The sequence below is a fragment of the Eschrichtius robustus genome, chromosome 19 (assembly GCF_028021215.1).
Source record: "Eschrichtius robustus isolate mEscRob2 chromosome 19, mEscRob2.pri, whole genome shotgun sequence".
NCBI lineage: Eukaryota > Metazoa > Chordata > Mammalia > Artiodactyla > Eschrichtiidae > Eschrichtius > Eschrichtius robustus.
The window spans coordinates 34,481,966-34,505,923 of NC_090842.1; the positions used below are offsets into that span (position 1 = coordinate 34,481,966).

The 23,958-nt window shown below is 56.5% G+C and overlaps 1 protein-coding gene across 9 annotated transcripts in view; it reads right to left on the reverse strand.

The window, feature by feature from the left end:
- ADCY7 (adenylate cyclase 7) overlaps positions 1 to 23,958 on the reverse strand; it is a 60,623-nt gene that overhangs the window by 15,457 nt on the left and 21,208 nt on the right. For 5 of the 9 annotated variants that reach the window (XM_068528332.1, XM_068528335.1, XM_068528331.1 and 2 more), the window contains exons 2-11: positions 15,324 to 15,364; positions 12,172 to 12,609; positions 10,639 to 10,842; positions 9,353 to 9,514; positions 8,348 to 8,497; positions 7,881 to 8,029; positions 6,730 to 6,841; positions 3,268 to 3,395; positions 1,691 to 1,849; positions 1,340 to 1,472 (exon numbers count right to left, since the gene is read on the reverse strand). In XM_068528332.1, the coding sequence (XP_068384433.1) occupies positions 1,340 to 1,472; positions 1,691 to 1,849; positions 3,268 to 3,395; positions 6,730 to 6,841; positions 7,881 to 8,029; positions 8,348 to 8,497; positions 9,353 to 9,514; positions 10,639 to 10,842; positions 12,172 to 12,342 (1,368 nt within the window). In that variant the 5' untranslated portion in view covers positions 12,343 to 12,609; positions 15,324 to 15,364. Of the gene's footprint in view, positions 1 to 1,339; positions 1,473 to 1,690; positions 1,850 to 3,267; positions 3,396 to 6,729; positions 6,842 to 7,880; positions 8,030 to 8,347; positions 8,498 to 9,352; positions 9,515 to 10,638; positions 10,843 to 12,171; positions 12,610 to 13,098; positions 13,121 to 15,323; positions 15,365 to 15,522; positions 15,704 to 23,958 lie in introns of those variants that run through there. The other 4 variants (XM_068528333.1, XM_068528339.1, XM_068528337.1 and 1 more) reach the window with 4 other exon arrangements.

Sequence of the window (23,958 nt, forward strand, 5' to 3'; positions counted from 1 at the left end):
GGGCGCCCGCGGTCATACCTGCTGATCCGGCGGCCCCGCGGGGTGGGCTACCGGACTACGCCTGCCGCCACCTCGGGGTCAAGGGCTCTGCTTCATTCGTTCACAAGCTATCTGGGGCCCTGCTCTGTACCAGGCATTGTCCTAGGACCAGGGGTTCAAGCCTGGAGAAGAGGGACCCCCACCCCGAGCCTGCCCACATGGAGCTCACACTGTCAATAAACAGTAAAAAGGATAAACAGGAGCATTTGGGACAGAGGGAAGAGGGCTCTGGGCGGAGGGGGCAGCAGCGACAAGGGCTCTGCAGTGGAAAGAGCCTGGCAGTGGAGGGACAGGAGGCTGGCACGGGGCTGGGGAGGAAGGAAGCGGGGGGGCGGGGGGGGGGGCGGTGGTCAGAGGAGTGGGCGGGGCCCAGAGCTGCAGGGACAGGGTGAGGGGCTGGGCGGTTTCCACGATAGCGGGCCGGGAGCAGCCCCAAGGTACCAGGCGGCGTTCCCCCGATGCTTGTTCAGCATGGCTGACCCACCTAGGGCGCAGTGGGAACGTCGGCCGGAGGAAGCCCAAGGGCGTCGGGGAAGGCTCACAGGCTGGCCCGCGGCGGCCCCAGAGACTGGCAGGCGGGCCAGCCCCGAGGACGGCAAAGGCCAGAGTGAGAGGGAGCTGGAAAGAGCCAGCCACTGCCGACATTCTTGAGCAAGCCCCAAGGATGATTCACCGAGGGCCCAGACGAGCTGGCCTCCCACGGGCGGGAACGAAAGGCCCCTGCCGGCGCAGGCAGGCTGCGGGCAGGACCGGGGCCCACGGCCCAGAAGCAGGCTCACAGCCTTCCCCACCACGGGGTCCTGAAGGAAGCGGGGCCAACCGAGGACCTAGAGGCACCGGCCGGGCGGGCGCACGCGGCAGGTCAGAGCCCAGGACACACGGGGGCTCCTGCCTAGCGGCCCCCTGGCCATCCCTTGCTTCCCCGACTCCCATCCAAAGCGTGTTTTTAAAACGTGTCTTTTGAAAATCTGGACGATTAGTGACAACCTCATGGAAAATAAACTAACAGTGACTATTACTTCTAGAACGTTTATGACACACCCAGTTGACGGTGAGGGCTTCACTCGATTAGCTTTTTCTCCTCTTGAGGTAGGCGCTGTTGTTATCCCCCTTTCATAGAACACTGAGGCCCAGAGAAGTTGTCCCTTGGGGCCTAGAACATACCTAGTAACGGGGCACTGCCTCCTACCCCGGGCAGGCCCCACCTCTCCCTCCATGGGGGCCGTGCCCTGGGTGTGGACCCTGCTCCCCAGCACAGCCCCAGCGCCGCCCCCCAGCCTGCCACGGCTGAGCCTCGTACCCGGGGGTCGATGACCAGGTAGGTGCGGATGTTCATCTCCTTCAGGTAGGGGTCCCGCTGCTGCCCGTGCCCGTCCTCCACCTCATATGCCTTGTCCAGGTGGTTCAGCGTCGCCTCTGTGATGTGCACCCGGCTGGGGGAGACGAGCGTCAGACAGCAGCAGGGCCCAGCGAGGGCAGACACCCACCCGGGGGTGCACAGCAGGCAGGGCTGAGCAGGCCGGAGCCCGGGCAGGCTCCCCCCACCTTCAGGTCACTGATCCCCTCTCTGACCCCCATGCTGACACCCCACCACCGCAGCCCAGAGTCAGCCCCGGACCTCTGACCCCACTGCCATCCAGCTGAGCCTCACCCAGGGACTCCAGCTGCCTCCATCCTGTTGGCCAGGGACACGTCATGGGACCACACATCATACTGCCACTTGCGCAGCCCGATGACACCGCACAGCACGTTCCCCGAGTGTATGCCCACACGCATGCTGATGTCCACGCCTGTGGCCTCCCGCACCTGCCTGGGGCAGAGGCCCGTCAGCCCACCCCAGCCAGGGCTGCTGGGGGGCCCTGAACCCTAGGACAGGCTCAAGGTCCCTGGTAGGGGGTGTGGCACGGGGTGGGGGCAGAGCAAGGGTGCGGGGAGCGTATGGGAACAGGGTAGGCCCAGCTCACAGGAGAGAACGTTCTCGGCCTGAGGGGGCTGCCTCCTCGAAAGGGGATGAGCCCCCCATCTCCAGGAGTGTGCAAATGGATGTGGCCGCCCCAAGCTCAAAGGCTGTTAAAAGGAGGAGGAATTCCAACCATCACTGGTCACTGTGGCTCACGCTGGAAGCCCTAACATACTATCACTGGGTGTTACCCCTGCCTGGCAGCCCCAGCTGGAGTCTGCAGAGGGATCCAGACACTGTCCCAAACCCAGCAGAAACAAGGAACATGGGGCCAGCCCTGGTGGGCCTTATATACCCCCATCTCTGGGATCTGGGAGCACTGGGAGTTGCTAGCACCACGTAGTACAAGGAGCCCCAACTTAGAGTTCCCTGGGGCACAAGGCACCCCCAACATGAGCAGGCCTCCGGCTCCCTTTGATAAGTGCGTGAGGGCCTGGGGAGCAGCCGGTGCCATGTGTCCGCCAACGGGCTAGGGGTGGACCGAGCCTGCCGGGGTCAAAGCCGGGGGAGCAGAGGGCCCCGCACCACCTCCACATGCTCCAGGGAGGGAAGTAAGCCCCAGGGCTGTGGCACCAGCCCGAGGTCACACAGGCGGTGACGCAGAGCCAGCCTGTGACCTGGACCGACTCCCTGGCCGGGTTTTTTTCTGGTGAGATTTCAGGAGGAGGAGAAGCTGGAGCTGGGTTTGCGCGGAAGCTGTGCGCTGCCCGGCAGCCCAGCCGCGCCCTGCTCTGCCCCGGACACTGGGCCGCTGGGCCAAGCCCGCCTGGCCCTCCGCCACCCGCTTGACCGCCACACGCCACGGCTGCTCGGGGCTCCAGAGAGCCTTGTGGGGAGCTGGGATGTTGGTGGCAAGGAGCCGCAGGAGGCTGGGGGTCTCCCTGCAGCTCTGAGAGCTAGTCCCCCAACTCCAGGGTCTTCACAGGGGGAACAGGAAGCAGACGGAGGCCTGGAGTCCAAGCCTGCGTCTGCCAGCTCCCCTGCTGCTGTGAAGGCTCAGCCTCCGGAGAAACGGAGCCCAGCTGCCCGTCCTCATGGCCCTCAGCTCTGAGCTTCTGACACTCTCTGGAACTCGGAGTCCCAGTGGGCCCAGAGGGAGGGATGCAAACACACTGCTGAGTGGTCCAGGTAAGCCTCCTGTGCCCCTGGAGCCTCAGTTTCCTCATATGCAAAGCGGGGACAATGCATTCCCCAGCATGCCTTGGGGAGCAGGAGGGGCCCGCCGTGGGAACAGGCCCCAGTGCCCCAGGCTTGTGCATGGTACCTACTTAATGGCCTCACACATGTCCAGCCCCATCTTCACACAGTTGCGGGCGTGGCTGGGCAGGGACACGGGCAAGCCTGACACGCAGTAGTAGCAGTCGCCCAGGATCTTGATCCGCATGCATTCGTTGGCCTGCAGGGCAAGGGGAGGCCTGGTCAGCAGATGGCCCAGGGGCCAGGGAGCAGGCATGCTGGCCACCTCCCCACACCCTCCAGAGTCAGCCAGACTCTCTTCTGGCCAGGGGCTTTCTCCTGGGGCACCAGCCACCAGCAGCTGCCTCTGGGCCCGGCAAAAGGACGGGGAACACGGGGGGGTCTGCAGGACGAACCCCAAGCAGGTGTCAGGGATAAAAGCAAGTGTTACCAAGGGCGGCCACCTGAGGACCTCTAGGGAGGCGCTACCTTTGTTTCATTCATCCATGCAATGTTTGAGCATCTACGGAGTGCCCTGCCCCAGAACTGGGACACAGCAGTGAGCAAAACAGAAAACAATCCCTGCAGCCAGTGGCAGAGCTGGACACTAAGCTACATAAATAAAATCTGTAGACACCCATGATAAGTGCTATGGAGAAAAATGAGGAATGAGAAGGAAGAGGAAGTTCCCAGGAGGCCAGAAAAGCCCTCCCAGTGAAGGTAACATTCGAGCAAAGTCCTAAAGGAACTGAGGGAGCAAGCCATGCCAGGATCTGGAGGAAGAGCATCCGGGCAGAAGGAAGCAGCATGTGCAAAGGCCCTGAGGCCAGAAGGGTGTTTGAGACATAGCACAGCAGTCAGTGTGGGTGGAGTGGAGAGAGTAGGGGGGATGAGGACAGAGAGGTAGCAGGTGCCATAAGCTCCGGGGTCAGCAGGTGTCAAGGTAACCCAAGAGATGACTCTGCTGCTAGGGATACAAGGTTTGGGGAGTGGGGGAAGAACAGAGACGAAAGATGGGAGTGGGGAGAGAGGGTGGGGTCACGTAAAAAAATGCCCCTGGAGGGGCAGGGGAGGCCCAGGTAGGATGTCTGAGGTTCCATCTGAAGTGGTGCTGCAGCTACTTGACCCTCCATAAGCCTTTAGCAAAGGTGGCCATACACATCAAGGCCTTGAGGGTGGGGTTTTAGGGAACAGGAAGGAGAAGCTGCCTACTGGGCGCCAGTGAAGCCTTGCCCCAGCACCCTCCTGCCTTTTCCCAGAGGGCTGGCTCCTAGAACCAGGGTACCCTCTGTCTCCAGATCCAGTGCCCACTCCCTGGCATGCCCACCAGGCCTGTGGGTGACCAGCCAGCGCCAATGACCAGGCCAGGCACCATCCCTCCCTCGACGTCCCCTACCTGCCAGGCCTTTGTGAGCAGTCCCCTTCCTAAGCCCTCCTCCAATGACCCATCTGAGTGTGTGCCAGCTGCTTCCCGATGGGCTCCGTCTGGCACATGCCGAGTTCTGAATGGCCTAACGGAGGTGGGTGAGGACAGCGCTTTCCTAGAAAGCAGCAGAAGCTTGGCGAGGGCTGGGACACCCAGGCACAGGCTCAGGGCACCACTGCCCTTATCTCCTCCAGGGCCAGGCGCAGGATAACAGTCTGGATCCAGCCCCGCTGTCAGGGATTTACAGGAGGCCACATTCCCCAGGCTGCTCCTCCCCGTGCCCCTGGCACTTACAGACTGGAGGAGTTGTGTGAGTGTGTTGGGACAGAAGGTGCCTGAGCCCAGACGCAATGCGGACACCCCTGAGAGCAGGTCCTGGCTCTCGCCAGGAGGTTGCAGTTCTGGAATCTGATTGCTGATAGGAGAAAAGGCTGGGATCAGCTCTGCCTGCTGTGTCTGCCCAGGGACTGGACACTCTGGCCTGAAGACTGGCACCTGCCATAGCCTCCCTCTTCTCATCTATAAAATGAGGCTGCCTCCTGGGCCTGCCACGGAGAGCGGGCTGTGTCCAAAAGGGCAAGGGCAGGTCCTTGGCTTTGGGGCAGGGGAAGAGCCAGCTGTGGCCTTGTGTAGTGAGGATGGAGCCTGGGCCCACATAAGGCCCAACCTCTGGGAACCTCCACCAGAGAAATCATGAAGGAAGGAAGCTCCTAAAGGAAGGCTCCCGGCTAAACAGACCCTCAGAGTCACTCAGTCCACAGTACCCAGGGGGGACAGTTCTCCAGAGCACCCCTGGCCAGTGGTGTCCAACTGTAGTTTGGTTACCTCCTATGACGGGAAGCTCATCTCCTGAGGTGGAGCTTGCTCCTGGCGAGGCAGTCCCTCCCAAGATTGAGCAGCTCTTCCTAGTGCGAGGCCAGAACTTGTTCCCATCAAGTTCTAAACCATCGATTCTCTGCACATGGAGTCACCCGGGAGGCTCTGAAAAACTCTCATGGGTGCGGGCATGAGTACTAGGGTTCTACTTAAGCTTTTCATGTGATTCAAACACGCAGCCAGGACGGAGAGCCACTGCCCTAAATCTTACACTTGGGTCTCTACTCAGTGGCTACCACTTCCAGGAAGCCTTCCTGACCACCGGAGGCTGGGCTAAATAAGCACCCCTCAGTCCTGCCCCCTGTACCCCTCTTCCAACCACATAGCACGTAGCCTGGGAGCAACCTGAGGGCAGCCCAGGGCTGCTACTCAGCAGGTCTCCAGACCAGGTGGTAAATTAATGAATAACTGAGGCTCCTCCCCAGCCCCCTACACACACCCGTGGAGCTGGGTGTTGCTTGTGGAGACAAAACAGTGAGATCTCAGCTCAGCCTTCTTTGGTCTCCAGACCCCTCCCGCCTTGGCTGAACCCTGGAGGCTCTCCTTGCCCAATGCCCTCCCTGCTTGGCACCTGCTATGCTCCCCAGGGTCCTTAGGTCAAATCCCGCTCCTCACCTCAGTCCTCAAGTCCTTGAATGTCTGACCCTGTGACCATGTTCCCCACCAACACACTCTGTCCCACTCACACTGAGCCACTTTCATTGCATGGGCACACAGAGCTTTCTTGCTTCTCTAGGTTTTTGCATATGCTGTTCCCTCTGCCCATAACACTGTTCCCTTTCCTCTTCAGTTTCTTTTTAGGTTTCTCAAACTTTAATGTGCAGACCATTCACCCTGGGATCTTGTCAAAAGGCAGATTCTGGGTGAGGCCTGGCATTCCACAGTCCTCCCATGCTCCCAGGTGGAGCTGAGGCTGAGGCTGCTGACCTTGCGTAGTGAGGATGGAGCCGTCTCCTCCTCCAGGCAGCCTTCTGGAGTTCCCCTCTAAGCTCGTGAAGCCCAGTGCATTCCCCAGTGTGCACTGACAGTCTCCCCAGAGGCCTCACACTCTGGGCGACAGGATCCTGGCTCAACCTCCACTCTGACCATGGGGCACTTGAAAGCTTTGCTGACTGAATGCTAAAATTCAGCCCAGGCCTCCCCACACCCATCTCAGCACAGTGCTGGACACAGGCCGCCCCGTGGATGCGGTGGCAAGGGCTCCTGACTTTACCATCAGCAGAGGGGAGGCAGCACAGGCCAGTGGGCTCACCTTGGCAATCTGGTCGAACTTTCCGAAGAGCTCGTTCAGCACCACCACCAGCTCTTTTGGGGAGCAGTCGCTGGCCAGCTGCGTGAAGCCCACGATGTCAGCATAGAGGATGCTGGGGGTGGGGTGGGGCCAGCAGGAGGGTCAGGGCCAAGAGCCCCTGAGCATCTGTCAGCCCCGCACCCAATCACCCCTGCGAGCCCTCTGCCGCCAGGGGTGGGAGAGAAACCCCCCACCATAAGGATGAATTAAAATTCCAGAGGCTTCACATCAAAGCAAAATGTAGCAAGCCCCAGTTTGCAGGGGCCCTCTGGAACCCCCAACCCCTTCAGAGCCTCACCACAGATGACTGAATGGAGCCCTTACAGGTGGATTCTCAGGCACCTGGGAACTTCTCCCCTTCCCTATACCTGGATTTCACCTCTGCGCAGACTTCAGAGCTAAAGCCCTGGTAAGATGTGACTGCACGCTCCCTCCAGCTGAGCTCCACACCCAGCGCTTTCACACATCTAGTCCTCACACTGCCCTTGTAGGAACCCCATTCTACAGACGAGCAAACTGAGGCCCAGGGAGGTTAAGACTTGCTGGGAAGCCAGAGCTGCATTTTGCACCAGATCTCCCCGCTCCTGAGTCTACAGTTCTGGACCATCCACAACCCAGAGGCAGCAGGCCAGTCTCGGGGGTAATGCTGAGCCTGCAGGCAGAAGCCCAGGGTGGAGCTCACAGCGCCCACATCTACGCTTCACTCAGGTCAGCGCCGCTGAGTAAGATTCTGCAGCCCCTTCAAATCAGTCAAAGACAGGTGTCGGGACTGGGGGTCCCCTGGCAGTCACCTGGGTGGGGCTTCATCTCCTTTTGGGGGGCCTGTGCCCCTTTGAGAATCATCTGAAAAGACCCCTTTCTTCCCAACAGTCACGTTCGTGCACAGAGTTGGACAATTTTAGGGGGCAGTGGATCTCCCCCAATACTAATCAAATCTGCCCCCACCCCCTGGGGAAACAAGTGGGAGACTGAGGCCCAGGGAGGGGCCTGGATTTACCTCTCCCCAGTCCCCGTGCGGGCTGGGACCTGGGCCTCAAGGTAGGAGGGCAGCGGGCCACCTGCTGGGGCCGCCCTGGGAGACACTGTGCATACGGGCCCGGCCAGCCGCCCACCTGACGTTCTGGTGCCGCTTGACGTAGAGGCTGTGGAAGTTGTTGTCAGGCAGGTAGTGGCGGTCCCCACGCTCCTTGAGCCGCTCGATGATGGCCAGCTTCATGCCCATGGAGATGTGGGCCGGCAGCACGGACAGCAGCAGGTTCTCCTGGCACGTGGGGCACAGGGAGGGCAGCGTCAGGCCCCGGGTCTCCATCCTCTCTGCCCTCCTGCCCCTCTGCCCACCACGTGCCCCATCGCTGCTGGCCTACACCCTGCTACCAACCCGGCAGGCACACACCCTCCCGTGTCCCCAGCAGCCCCCGGGATGACGCCGGCACAGGTGTCTGGCCAGGTGCCCCAGGTGCCTCGCTGTGTTGTTCAGTGAGCACATCCTCAGAGAGAGGATGCAGGGCGTGGGGCCTGGGGGACAGCCGGGGGGCCGGGCAGGGTCAGGCTGTGGCTCCAGGGGGAGGCGGGTCCCCACCTGCTGGCGCTTCTCGATGCGCAGCTTACGACGGATCTGGATGCACTTCACAGTGTAGGTGAAGAGGTCTCGGGAGGCATCCTGCATCTGGTGCTTGTGGAAGGCGCCCGTGAGGTTCCCGCACAGGAAGACCACAGCATTGGCCAGCAGCTGCGGGCGGGCCATGGCGGGCTCAGTATCGGGCCTGGCCCGTGCCCCAGGACACCGGCCCCCTTGGTGGGCTGGTGACGGCACCCCCTCCCCGATCCCTGGCCTCCCAACCCACTCGGGCTGCAGCCTCTCTGGGGTGGGCAGGCAGGGAAACTGAGGTCCAGACTCACTGGTCTCCTAGACTCACTGGTCTCCTAGTAGGTCACTGTGACCACAGGACCAGGACTCAGGCCTGTCTCAGCATCCGCCAGACATTCCCTGGTGCAGAAGGGCTCAGGCCCCAGAGACCAGAGCAGCCAGCCACTTCCAGGGAGGCAGGAGCACATCCCCTCACAGAGCCCAGAGCCCAGAGGGAGCACCAAGGACAGCCACGGAAGGCACAGAGCCAGGCTGGCTGCCCAGAGCTCTGGCCCCCACCTCCCAGACCGGACACCAGGCCCAGTCAGGAGGAAAACACATCTGTGCATCAGCACTAACTGTTCACAATCACTCAACACAAAGGTCACCAGACGGGGTGTCCAACCCTGTCCAGATGGGGCTCTGGGCTGAACGAGTGAAACCTCGGGAACAGGGCCTCACCCAGCAGCAGTGCGCCGGACCCAGGAAGGAGGCCCGAGGGTCAGGGCTCGAGGGAGGGGCTGAGCCTCTGGGGTAGCCCAGGCCAGCAAAGAAAAGGCTGCAGGGCAGGGCACCTGCCGATTTGGACGAAGCCCGGCCTCGAGGCCACCTGTTAGCAAACACCTCTGTCTCCAAGGCCTCCAACTCACCCGCTCCAGCCTTGGCCTCCCTCGGCCCAAACCAAAGCCCCACCCAAGGCCTTAGGCGGCCCCGCGCCCAGACCCACATGCCCCTCACCTGCAGCCCTACCCGGACGCTGGGCGTGGTGAAGACCCCCATCAGCGCGCCGAGCACCAGGAGGTGGGAGGTGCTGGAGACGACCCCGGCCACGACGGCACCCCGCGTGCTGAAGGGCAGCAGCGTGTACACCACGAAGACCACGAACAGGAAGAAGGGCACCTGCACACAGCGGCGTCATGAGCGCGGCCATCACGCCGCCCCCGCCCAGGGCTCAGCTGGGGTCACTCCGCAGCCCCGGCCCGTGGGGATGGCCCTAGAAGCCTGAACTCTGAGGCTACGCCCCCGGCGCCCTCGGCCCTCAGGTCGGCCCCTTCTCCCACCCTGTGTGGCGAGAGGCAGCGACGGACACAGGGTAGAACGAGAAAGTGATGCCCGGCCAGCATCATTTCCTACGAGCTGATTTACCGTCTGGGGCCGAGGCTGAGCCTCCGCCGCCCTCATGACCCAGGGAGCTCTCGCCTGGTGTCCACTGCCCACAGCTCTCCCTCCGCAGGAAGGGTAACTACTGGAAGGCCGGGCAGGGCCCCCTCACCTGCCACCCCCAGCAGCCCAGCCCACCGGCCCCGCCCACTCTCCGAGCTGGCCCCTGCTGGGAACGGCACCCTCCCCCGAGCTTCCCACCCGCATGGCTTGCCTGAGCCTCACCCCACCCCAGTCACAGGACCCAGCCCCAATGGTCAGAGGGCCCCCCCCCCGCCCCCGGTGACAATGCCCGTCCAGGGCTGGGCCCAGGCCCCAGGCCAGCCAGTGCAGCTCAAGCTGGCTGAGAAAGGGCTGCCTCCTTCAGCTGGCCTGGGTAGGCTGGTGGACGGGCAGCCCGGAGGTGCCGCGGGCACCTCTGTCCCGAGCTGGGGGTGGCCTGACAGGGAATGAAACAGCACAGAGGAAAGCAGAGCCGGGAGAACTCGGGATCTGGCCATCCTGCTGAAGCCCCAGACCAACCCCCGGGCCTTTCCCGGCACGTGAGCCAATTTGTGCCTTTTTGCCTCTTTGAGTTGGAGACGTGTCATTTCCAGAAACACCACAGCCAGACATTCAAGTGGACACTCTTCTCCCACCTCACCCCCATCTCATCAGCACAGAGCTGAGAGAACAAGATCAGCCCAAGGGCCCGTTCTCAGTCACAGAACCACAGCCCGGAGAGAGGGAGGGGCCTGTGGCTGGCACACCCAATGCGGGCCCAGTCTCCAGAAGGGATCTGATGCCCAGAGAGGGCAGGAGCTACCGAGTGCACAGCTGGCTGGCAGCACCCAGCCCCCAGGGGCGCCAGGGTCCCCTGTTACCTGCTCCCAGTCACAGGCCTCCTTCATCCATGAGTCAAACACCAGCACGTAGCCCAGCGTCACAAGGCAGGCCCAGACGAGCAGCGCCGAGGCCCTGAGCCACCGGCGGACGAGGCACTCAACATACACGAGCGCGTAGAGAGCCACAAACACGGCAAGCGTGAAGAACGCCGTCCCCAGGACAGCCTGGTGTCGGGAGGGGTCCTGTGGGGGGGGGAGGCGGGGGGTGAACATACACAGAAATGCCATAGCTTTCCCCAGCGGGGTGCCACCTCCTCCAGAAAGCCTGCCAGGTTAGCCTGTCCAGCCTGCCCTAAGCAAGGTCACTTGCTGCTTCCTCCACGTGGGTGGTGTCCATCCTCCCCCTAAACATCAAGTTCTCTCTTACCTCAGGCTTTGTGCTGTTGCCTCTGCTAGGGGTGCCTTCACCACCACCTTCCCCCAGTCACCTGTGGGGCCCAGTCCTGTGACGTTCTCACTCCCCCCCCAACCTCAGGCGTCCCCCGGGGTCCCCAGCAGCTCTGTGCACACCTGCAGGGCACAGGTACAAGAGCACAGGAGCAAAGCTGTGGAAAGCCTCCTGGGGGAGAGGCCACTGCTCCTAACTCTTAAAGAATGAATGGATGTTTATGAGGAAATACGACCAAAGGCATCCCAGACAGGGGACGAGCTGAAGGAAAGGTACAGAAGTGCGACAGTGTGGGGAGAAGAGGTAACAGGCAAGACGTTCACAGGTGGACAGCACCTGGTTTCCCCCAGAGGCCCATAAGCTCCATGAGCACAGAGACTAATCTGGGGCCAGCACCCAGTGGGCGCTCAGTAACTATGTGCCAAATGACAAAACAAAGGTCCTCGGGTTTATATGCACAGAGATACAGGCAGCACCGGCAGAGCACCTACTGGGTGCTGGCCACCTTACACATTTCACCCTGTTAACAGCCTGTAGTCTCTCATGTTTTCTTCTAGAACTTTACTGTCCCATACAGCAACCACTAGCCACATGTGGCTACTCAAAATTAAATTTCCAATAATTAAAGATAAAATTGAAAATTCAGTTCCTCAGTCATACTAGCCACATTTCAAGTGCTCAACAGCCACGCATAGGTCATGGCTATAGCAGGACGAGGCCTAAGTCAGAGATAATATTAGTGGTGCCCGCTGTCATAAGAAGGATTCTGAGACACACACATCCCCCCACCCTGGCCGGCTCCGTGAGAAAGAGTTCTGGGATTGATGCATGATGTCTGCCACGGTACTGGAAGTGGGAGCAGTGACACACAGGCCTTCAGTAAAATCAAAGTCCATTGTGGAGAAAAGTGAGGGTAATTTATTTGGCCAAATTAATGTAACATCTAAAACCACCCCAGACTTAAAAATTAAAATAAAAAATGTGTCTTCCTCCAGCCTAAATATGCTCCATAGCACTTTACAGATGCAGACACTCAGGCTTAAAGAAGATAATGACTTGCCCAAGGCCTCACAAGTACAAAGCATCAGAGCTGAGACCTGGACCCCAGGGAAGCCCCCACTCACCCCGTAGCTGAAGGCGATGACGATGAGGACGGCGCAGGCAGTGATGGCCACCAACAGGAGCGTGAGCAGCAGCGGCCCGTGCTGGCTGGTGAGGCGGTACTTCTCGTAGAGCGTGTCGTGGCTGGGGTCTTCCTCGCCCTCGTTGAGGAAGTAGCGCCCCTTGGCCGGCATCCTCCACCTTTGGCACAGCCGCCCAGCAGTCCACGCAGGAAACCCCGCAGCCTGGGGAGCATCTGTCTGCCGACACCCACCCCTGTGCGCCTAGGCCTCTGGTTTCTCCGAGCCTGGCAGGCGGAGCTGGGCAGAAGTCCCCTCGGCCAGCAGCTCCATGGACACACGAGGCCTGCACTGTTCCAGCTGCCAGGCCTTGCTCACTGCACCGCCCGCATCTGCCTTTGCATCCAGGCCCGAAGGAACAGACACGCAGGGTCCTCAGCTCTGCAGAGACACAAAGCAGACCAAGATTTGACCTGGACTGGGAAGGCTGGCATCGGGCGAGAGCAAGGCCAGGCCTCATAGCCCCGGGTCTGATTTATCAATCTTCACCAAACCTAACTTTTAGGTCTTTAAAGCTTGGCCCACCCCAAGGTCATAAAGCTAGTCTCCTGTGTTTCCGAGAACTGCGCGGTCCGATACAGTAGCCACTAGCCACGTATGACTATCAAAAATTTAATTTTTTGATCAAAAAATTAAAAAATTGATCACAAACGAAATTAAAAGTTCAGTCCCATTTATAAGGCTACTTGGAGAAGATAAATGGCGGCAGGAGGTGGCAACCAGCCAAATCTATGACGTGGGCTAGTCAACAACAGTGGTACCCAGGAGAGATCCCGGAGGGCTTGTTAAAACACAGATCACTGGGCTGCATTCCCAGCGTCTGTTTCAGTAGGACTGGAAGGGGCCTGAGAAGAAATGTGCATTTCTCACATGTTCCCAGAAGATGCTGAAGCTGCTGGTCCACACTTTGAAAACTACTGGCCTGCAGGACACATAACCCGTTATTAACCAGTCAGTACCATGAGAGACAGTGGGGATGTTACAGAATAAAATAAATTTAAAAGGCTTACAAACCCAACGCAATATAATGGACTTTATCTGGATTTTGATTTTAAAAAGCTGCAACTACAAAAAAAATTTTCAAACGACTGGTGAAATCTAAATGTGAACTGAAGGTGGGATTAAGTTAATAAATTACACTTAATTTTTTTGGAGTATAATAATAGCTTGATGATTACATTTAAAACATTTTTAAAGTTAAAAAAAAAATTTCAGCCCCTCAGCCACACCAGTCACATTTCAAGTGCTCAACAGCCACACATAGCTACTGTTTATTACATTGGGCCGCACAAATATAGAGCCCTTCTATCATCCAGAAACTTCTACTGGAAAGCACTGCTCTAGAAGTTTGAATAGTTTACTTTCACATGTAGGTCTCGGATACATCTCAAGGAATTCTTGTGTATGGTGTGAGGCAGGGATCAAGCTTCTTTTTTCTGAATGGATATCTATCTTTTTTCTGAATGGATATCTAGCTTTATCCATTTCTAAATGGATATTTTTCTGAATGGATATCTATCTTTTTTCTGAATGGATGTCTAGCTTTATCCATTTCTAAATGGATATTTTTCTGAATGGATATCTATCTTTTTTCTGAATGGATGTCTAGCTTTATCCATTTCTAAATGGATATTTTTCTGAATGGATATCTATCTTTTTTCTGAATGGATATCTCCCCACCAGCCTTTCGTGGAGCCACCATCCTTCCTTCAAGAGTTTTAGTGGAGGCACCTTTGCCCTAAGTCAGGTGGCCATGCATGTGAAGTCTGTTTGCAGGCTTTCTTCTGTTCCAATGGTTCTTGTGCAAAGACCTCACTCACTCGATTACTGGAACTTTTCAATGAGTCTTGTGTCTCAGACACTAACGCCAGCTTCACTCAGAGCGTACCCCTTGCATTCATATTATGTTAAGCTTCCACATAAGACTGAATTTTTCTGAAAGGGCCCACTGGCAAGAATTTAACAACCTTGCAAGCTCCGCTTCATAGATAAGGAAACTGAACCTCAGAGAAGAACACAGTGGACCCTTTATGACAAAGTTGAGAGCGGACCCCAGGCTTGCAATGCTTAGCCCACAGGGGCTCCCTCTTTCCCCAGCACCTTTCATTTATTTTCCCATTCGTTTATTCCCAAACAGCTTGTTAACCATGCCTATGGCACACCAGGCCCATTATATCTCCTGTGTGTCAGGCTAGCTCCCTCTCCCGCTAGGGCTCCCAGTCTCCAGGGAGAGAAAGTTACCAAAAAAATGTGCAATCCCTAGATGCAGCGACTGGGGCTTGGGGTGGCTGCCATATTCCCAGCAGGAACCTTGTGTCAAGGGAGCAGCCCTGGACCAGGAGTCCAGGCCCCCAACATCCTCCAGGCCTGCATCAGAGATCGGAACCAGGACAGGGCAGGGGGCAGGGAGGTGGTAAGACATGGGAAGGCTCAGGGCAGTCACAAAGGGTGCAAATGGCCACTGGTGGAAGCTGCGAAGGAAAGTTGGTCCAGAGCCCCCAAAGGCAAAATAGCAGGGCACCCAGAATCCCAGAGTCTGAGTGAAGTCCCCCAGTGAGTGCCAACTGCCTTGAGTAACCTGGGGCCACCTTGGATCAGGAGTCACCTGCGGCACTATTCCATCTGGGAGCTCCTATTCCTCAAATCCCAGGAACAAAATGGAAAAACCACATATTTGTGGGTGGAGGAAGGGGCTGTTTTCCAGGAGTCCTGGCCCCTCTGCTCCTTCTGGGCCCAGGCAGGTGTCTACAAGCCTCGGCAACTACCTGCTTAACCCAGGCAACCCTGAGGGGGTTGGGCCAGGACCGCCAAAGTGTGCAAAGTGTTTGGACAAAAGCTACTAATCTGATTTCTACATGAAATACTGATTTCCAAATGTTGCCAGCTAATTTTTAAAATTTGTTTCGTGCCAATAGCCAAAACGCGGGAAAACCTGAATATCCATCGACGGATGAATGGATAAAGAAGATGTGGTACTTATATACAATGGAATACTACTCAGCCAGGGGAGAGGGGAGGGAGAGGGATGGACTGGGAGTTTGGGGTTGGTAGATGCAAACTATTACACTTAGAAGGGATAAACAACAAGGTCCTACCGTATAGCACAGGGAACTATATCCAACCTCCTGGGATAAACCTAATGGAAAAGAACATAAATACATGTGTTACTGAGTCACTTTGCTGCACAGCAGAGATTTGCGCAGCACTGTAAATCAACAGTACTTCAATTAAAACAAATTTATAAAATTTGCATAGTGCAGCCCACTAGTTTGCCACCTCTAAAGCTATACTCACCAGTCTTTGTTCCACAAGAGGCATTTCTTGAGTACTAACCATATATGCCCAGCCCTGTGCTAAAGGGGTCACGAAACAAGGTAAGGTCCCTGCCCTGAGAAGCCCCCACTCCAGGGCACGTGTAAAACGGCTGTCATGCTGTCACGCCAGGTGCCTGCACATACATCTCCACTCTCGCCTTCATAACCTAAGGCCAAGGTGTTACAGCCATTTTACAGATGCAGAATTGAACCCAGAGAAGGAGAGTGCCTTGCCTAAGATTACACAGCTGGAGCTGGTTGGTAGAAGGGCTGGGATTCAAACCTGGGTCTGCCAGCTTCCAAACCAGGGCTCCTCGGCCCAGCCTCACTGTCTTACTGAACTGAGAAAGGCTTCCCCATGGAGCTCCTTCCAGAAGCAGCAGGTCCCAGTGACTGAACCAGTTGTCAAAAGTATACACAACACTGCCTGTCCCTCCGGCCTGCTGCAAACACCAGTGCACCGGGACTGCCAGGCCGAGAAACCCCAAACTCCAAGGAGCCAAGGCAACTCCCCGCAGCTGCTCCATCCCCCAGGCAAAGCCCCCGGAGCAGAGCTGTGGGTGGCCAGGACATGCACAAGTGTGCATACGTGTGCACACACACACACACACACACACACACACACACCATGCAGCCTTTCACCCCCAGATGCCAACCTGCCCTTCCAGGCACACAAAGCCGGGCTGAGGCAGGCATGGAGAGAGAGGGATTAGTTGAAAGATTCCGAGAGTCTTGGGAACTCAGGCCTGGTAAACACTCGTCTTGGGGATCTAATTAGGCCACTTCCTGGGCAACGGCAGGCGGGAGAAGAGGCAGACAAGGGGCAGTACTGGGCACGGAGACTAGGCACCCAGGGACCCCGTCCAGCGCCGGCAGTACAAGGCAGGGCTGGGAGGAAGGGCCGCACTTCTCCCTCCTGCAGACAACCCAGCACCAACAGGCATCTCCACAGGCCAGCTCCTCTCCAGGAACCACCCCACAAAGTGAGACCCAGAGGCCCCCTGTGTCAGGGCAGGTTTCAAGGCCCCTCTGTCCAATCTCCAGTTCCTCTGCCAGTTGCCAACTCAGCTGATAACTGGGAGGGCCCCTGTGAGGCCCTGGATGAACTCCTTTGCCACGTCTCCAACGAGTGTTGCCGCAACCTCAACTTGCAGGCCTCGGTGATGGGGAGCTCATCCCCTCTCAGGGCAGTCTTCTCCAGCGCTGGGCGCTGCTCTGGCTGTAAGTCCGACCTTAGGTCAAGCCAGGCCCTGCCTCCCTGTCACTCCCTCACCCCCACCCCACGGGTCCTTTGTGAACTCCAAAGACGCAAAGAGCAGAGACGTCGAGGCCCTTTTACCTGGAGAGGCTGGATTCCCAGGGCTCCCTCACTGTCACTCACACCTCACGATACCTCTGGTAGGGGAGCAGCCCCATCTCACGGAGGAGGGGGACCCCAAGGGTCCAGGAGGGAGGGTGTTTCCCGCTTCTGCTGGACATGGTCCTCTCCCCCTCTCAGCCCTGGTTCAGGGGCCACATGACCCGGGTCTGGCTTATCAGCACCGTCTCTCCCAGGCCGCAGTGACTGGTTTAAGGATGGACATGTGACCAAAACCATGTCAGTGAGAATACTCTTTGGGATGTTTGCTGGCCCACGAGGAAAAGATGTTCTCTTTGCCAGCAGCCTGGAGCCGCTGGCAGCCACCTGAGCCACCACAGTGGACAGCCCACCTGAGAAGGAAGCCCACACGGAGAACTGGTGAGAGACAGAGCCCTGAACATACCCGCTGGGGCCCCCAGATCCAGCTCTGTCTGAGGCTCAAGCAACCCCCAGATACTTACTCCCAAGGGATAATCAATACCCCTCCCAGCCGAAGCCAGGGTGAGCTTCTGGCACTTGCAACCAAGAGTCCCAAGGTCCACGTTGGGCCTCCTGCCCCAGTTTGCTGTGTCCAGAAAGCCCTCGTGGCCCCTTGATGAGTCCAAGTCGGGAGAAGTTAGCTCAAAGGTGAGAGTGGGCCCCTGCAGACGCAGCCAGCCCTGGCTAAGGCCTCCTCTGGAGGGGTGCCGGCCAGGGAGGGGAACCCTTCCCAATCCCCACCCCAGCTCATAACCTCTGTCACCGTGTCCCAAACTAACCAGGGCAGCAGGGGGCCCAAGGCTGCAGGAGGCCAGTACCCTCCAGAGATTCCTCCCCTGCGGGAGGAATTAGGGAGCGGAGGGGTATACTTAGGTAGAAACTGATACCAGCGGAATCAAGCTCTTCCCCCAAGCGATCCTGGTGGACTCAGCTCCCCGCAGCCGCAAGGCCCGTGACTGAGCAGGAGAGACCATCACAAAACCTACTGACCTCTTATTGTGTACCCAGCACTGTAGTCTCTCTAAATCTGCACCCCTGCCCTGTAGGTAAGACGGCTGTGTCTGTTTTACGGATGTGGGAGCTGAGGCAAAGAGAGATTCAGTTACTTGCCTGAGGTCACAAAGCTAGTAAAAGAGAGCTGGGATTTGAATACAGGCCCCTCAGGGTCCTGTCCGTCACCCTCCCAGTGCTGACATTCCCAGAGCCCATAACATCTCAGAATGCCAACCCCTTTCTGCCCTCCCCCTTCAAGGCCCCAGACAGAGGGTGGGGGGCAAAGTGGACTCCATCAAGGTACCTCCCTCTGCCTTCCTGGGGCAAGACGAGGCAGCCATGCCAGGGAGCCTCCTCGAAGCCAGCAAGATCCAGGAGGGCCTCTTCCTCCAGGAAGCCCTCTGAACTACCCCATACACACCGTCTTCTCCCTTCCCCACAGCAAGACAGGACTGGGGTCTTCTTGCCAAATACTGACAGGCGGGGTCCAGGTTCCTCAGCTAGAAGAGCTGCTGGAGATAGGGCGCTGGGACCTCGAATTATGACTGCAGGACTGGGCCCTCAGGGGTGCTCAGGAAGTCCTTCCCCAGCGGAACTGGCTGATGTGGCGGCACCCCCAGCCCTACCACACCCCTGGGGGAGCTCTAGCCCACCCCAGCTTTCACAGACACAGACAGGATACCCACTTCCTCACCCAAGCAATACTGGCAGGAACCCAGCCCGGCTTCCTCTGGCCCTGCCCTGGCAGGCCCCGGAGCTGTACAGGGCCTGGTGGCCCCAGAAAGGGGAAGTGGGGCCTTGGCGTGTGAAGCGGGGCAGGCAGGCAGGCAGGCAGGCCTAAGGAGAGGAGAGGGCCCACTCAAGCCCCTCAGGCCGGACCCTGTACCCATGCCCCGCCCAGGTGACCGTACGGCTGCAGCCAGGAACCCACCAGCACAGTCTTGCCCCCTAGGCCAGCCCAGTGCCTGGTGGGCTGGGTCACTGGCAGACTTTCTGTTTGCTGAGGGACTCATGTTAATGCCACCTCCCTCAGGAGACCCAGAGCTCTGTGAAGGAGAGCCAGCAGCTGCTCTGCCCAGCCCCGGCCTGGCACCTAGGGGCACCCAGAAAACCTCATGGGACTAAGGGCCTCCCAAGCCTTAGCTCGTGCCGGGGCCTAACCTCCCTCCCCACACCATTCTCTCCTGGGCATTCGCCCCCATCGGGAGGCCTTCTGAGACTCCTATCAAACATCCCCGCACCTGCCTCACCAAATTGTCGTGGGATTTAAGTCTGTGTCCTGCAGCTAGGCCCTAGCAGATGCTTGTGGGACGGACAGATGGATGAGCCAACCAGCTCGAATCCTGAGCCAGGCAGAAAGGTGGCAGAGAGCAGGCAGGGCGGCTTTGGTGAGGGGGCTGGGGGGCGGGCATCAGGGCGGAAGATGATGAAAACAGACAAAAGGGTCACCCCCAGAACAGGAAGCACCTGCTGCATCACACCTTTCCGCAGATGAGCTGTACCTGGGAGGGAGGAGGCTGGGTTCAAATCCCAGCTCTGCTGCCCTTGGCCATAGGAGTGGCAGAGTCTCTCACACTCCGGGCCTCAGTTTTCTCATCAGTAAACTGAGGTGCTGATACCCAAGTTCGGGGGAGAGCGAGGCACAGGTCCTCACAGCCAACAGGCCACGTTTGTGAGGACAAAATAGCAAATGCGCCCAGAAGGAAGGCTCAATTCCTAGAGCTGAGGAAGCCCACCCATGAGGTCCAAACAGGAGAGACAGAGGTGCACAGGGGGCAGAGCCCCTAACGACCCTCCACTTTATCTCCCCACCTCCTGGTGACAGTCTGCAAAGCCACCAGGCAGGAGCAAAAGCCAAAGCCCCCAATAGCATATGCCCCCAGACAGCCCTGCTCCCCAAGAACTCCCAGGCTGACTCTACCCCAGCCTCTAGGGACCACAAGCTGTCACTCAGTCTCGGGGTCTAGAGACCTGTGTTCCAGTCCCAGTTCTGCCACTAACTTGTTCTGTGACCCTTACCTGATCCGGGCCTCGGTTTTCCCTCTTGCAAAGGAGGTGGTTATGTGAAACCTCTGAGGCCCAGCTCTGGGCTGGGCTAGCAGCGGAGGCTAAATCATAAAACAAAGAGAACTGAGGAAAAGCTGAAAAGCCTGCGTGTTGTCATCTGGCCCCAGAGGGCTAATTCCAGGGGTGGGGTAGGGAATTGTTCTTTGCTCCTGAAATCCTCCCTTCCACTCTTCCGTCTGGATTAGGCATTACCCTAGTCAATCTCTCCTCTAAAACACAAATACCTTGTCACCCCTCCCCCCCAAGGCTCCAGCCGCCAGGGATAATAGATCCAGTTTGCCATCTCCTGTGCCAATTCTAATGATGGTTAGTGATTGCCTGGGAAGAGTTCATCTATTCATTCACTCATCTTGACAGAGATTCATGCATTCATTCCTTCAGCAGATGTGCACTAACACCTTCTATGTGTCAAGAGGAAACTCAGCTCCAGGCACAAGTTTTCAGAAGGCAGAGACCTTGGTGCCCCCTTCCCCCAGGTGTCTGCAAAGGGCTCTGCACACAGGAGGTGTTCAGGCAACAATGTTTATTAACTGACCAACTAAACAACCAGGTTCCCATATTGGAAAGAACAGCTATATCTTCCCCCAACTCTTGCCTGAAATTCCACCATTAGTTATTCATTCCTTTAAGCACTATCTTCACTAGGCTCCCCCTTTAGAATGAAAACACTTTCATGCCCATGTTTCATTCCTGATCCCTTTCCCCTCGATAACAAAGAACAGAAAGGGGAAGTCTAGCTGGCCTTCAGGGACCTCATGTGGTGCTACTTCTGCCCAAGATGGCAGAACACTGGGCTTCCCACGGCCCACCCAGACAGTGGGTCTGCTGGTGACAGAAGATTTAACCCAGAGTAGCCACTGTCCTGGAAAGGGCAAGAAAGATTTAGGTTTAAGTCTTAACTTCTGCACTGCTAGTTGCCTGTTTAAAAAGTCAGCAGAGCCCAGAGGAGGGAGAGAAAGCTGGAGGCATAATTTATACCAGGATGATTTCCAAAGAGCAAGAAACCATGAAAGAATTCTCATATAATGCTGTAGTGAATAAGTCCTTTCTAACCTGACACAAAACCTAAAAGTCATAATGAAAAGACTGATAAATTCAATTACAATTAAAAATTCTTTTTCTACATAGTAAAAACTATCAAAAGCAAAATCAAAAGATGAGCGAGAGATTATGGGACATTTGCAATTTTTATCTCCCTAAAGAGCTAATCTCCCTCATATGTAAAGAGTTCCTACAAATCAAAAAAACAAAAACCCAGTAGAAAAATGGGAAAAGAGGATGAACAGAAAGTTCACAGAAAGACAATACAAATCTCTTAAATATTTGGAAAGCAGCTGACGTCACCCATAACAAGAGAAATGCAAATTAAAACTACTATGGAAAACCATTTCTACCTACCCAATTGGCAAAGATCAAAGCATTTCATAAATCTGTGTTGGCTAGGCTGGGGGGAAACAGACACTCACGCTCACCCCTGGCGGGCGTGTGATTCAGCACAACCTCTGGGGCAGGCAGTTTCATCATATCTAACAGACTCACTAATGTACACACACACCTTTTGACCTAGCAAACCTACATCAAGTAATTTATCCTACAAACACTTTCACATGTGTGAAATTTGACTTATGTACAAAATTATTCATTGCAGCATTATTTGTAATTGCAAAAGACTGAAAACAATGTGTGTATCAGTCTGGGGAAGATAAATCACAACACATTCTTACAGTGGAATACAATGCAGCTACCAAAAAGATGCAGCAGCTTGAACCATACTGTGGAAGGGTATCCTGTGAAAAATCCACATGGTGAAGGTCATGCCTAGAATGGATTAGGATTGAACCAGGACACAGAAACACCAAAACTGCTGCTTTGTCAGAGTGAACAAATCTTACTTCTCCTCATTTTCAGTTTCTATTTCTATTATTATAATGTAGCTTATGCAATTTTTTTTAAGTTTTCAGTAAAAAAAACAAGATCGACCACATACATAGTGCCTATCGTTAACAACACTGTATTGTATACTTAAAATTTTTTCAAGGGACCTCCCTGGTGGTGCAGTGGTTGAGAATCTGCCTGCCAATGCAGGGGACATGGGTTCAGTCCCTGGTCCAGGAAGATCCCACATGCTGCAGTGCAACTAAGCCCGTGCGCCACAACTACTGAGCCTGCACTCTAGAGCCTGCAAGCCACAACTACTGAAGCCCATGCCTAGAGCCCGTGTTCCGCAACAAGAAAAGCCACTGCAATGAGACGCCCACTCACCGCAACAAAGAGCAGCCCCCGCTCGCCGCAACTAGAGAAAGCCCGCACACAACAACAGAAACCCAATGCAACCAAAAATAAATAAAAATATATTAAAAAAAATTTTTTTTTCAAGACGGTAGATTTTACATGTTCTTATCTTAAAAATAATAATGATAAACTAAAAGGAGGGAGGAAAATTTAGGTTGTGAGGGACAGGTTTATGGCATGGATTGTGGTGATGGTTTCACGGGTGTATACTTATCTCCACACTTATGAAGTTGTATACAATACAAATGCACAGCTTTTTGTATGTCACTCATACCTCAATAAAGGGGTTTTTTAAATAAATACATAAAGTAAAAAATAACGACCCTAACAGAAAAACTCAAAGGGCAATATAAAGCGACTGATCATTGAAGTGACGCTCTAAGTTTAATATATTAACGTGGAAAGATGTGTTCCTGGCATGTCTGTCGGGGTGTGTGTGTGCGTGTGTGTGTGTGTGTGTGTGTGTGTGTGTGTGTGTGTACATATATAAATATGTATGTGGGGACTTCCTGGTGGCACAGCGGTTAAGAATCCACCTGCCAATGCAGGGGACACGGGTTCGAGCCCTGGTCCGGGAAGATCCCACATGCCGCGGAGCAACTAAGCCCGTGCGCCACAACTACTGAGCCTGTGCTCTAGAGCCCGCGAGCCACAACTACTGAGCCCGCGTGCCTAGAGCCCGTGCTCTGCAACAAGAGAAGCCACTGCAATGAGAAGCCCGCGCACCTCAACAAAGAGTAGCCCCCGCTTGTCGCAACTAGAGAAAGCCCGCGCACGGCAACGAAAACCCATCGCAGCCAAAAATAAATAAATATTTTTTAAAAATTTATGAAATATGTATGTGAATACACAAAAAATAAATAGAGCCTGTAAACGAAAGAAGAAGAAAAGGAAAACGAGCCCCAGGTCCATCACGTCTAAGATGCATGACCCTGAAAAAGTTACTTATCCTCCTTGAGCGGCACTTCCGTCATTTGAAAGAAAGGGAGAATAACATTCAGACCACCCAGGGCTTTGAGGGGATTCAGTGGAGGTGATGCAAGCAGAGCACGGTGGCGGGGGGGCGGGGAGGGGGCTGCACCTGGCACAACACGCCAGGTCAAGACGACAAGCACTACCAAGTTGGCAGAAAGGGCCTCAAGGGCTGTGGGTGGGCCCAGAACCTGCCCCTTCCCCTTCAGCCCACTCTGTCATGGGCCTCGGCACCAAAGAGGTCAAGGCGCCCCGGCCCCCTCCCTGCTCTGGAAGTGGCCTAGCCTCTGGGGTGGATACAGCAGCGTCAGCACCTCGGGACTGCTTTCTGGGTACAGGCAGTGTCATCATCGCATGGGCTCACACATCCACGCAGAGCCTAGCTGGACCTCAAGCGAGCAGCTGTCCACTGGGTCAAGGAAAGCGGGAAGGTGGGCCTGAGCCAGAGAGAGCTTCCAGGTAGCACCGGGTCCTCACCCCAAGGCCTCTAGGGCTGTGGAGAGGAGAGGAGAGGAAACACAATGCCCGGCCCTCCAGACGTGCTCTGCGCACTCTGAACCCACCTGGGAGACGGAGGCAGCAAACCCGACGGGAGGCGCCCCTGCCATCAGCCTCCAAGCACCTGCTGGGAAGAGGCAAGGTCCTTGCATCCGGACCCCCAGGGCGGGTTAGGGGTGCTCTCCCTCTGCTTCCAGCCAGGGGAGCCAACTCTGGGATCCTAAGCTCCTCGTCCAAAGCCTCCTGGCTGGGATT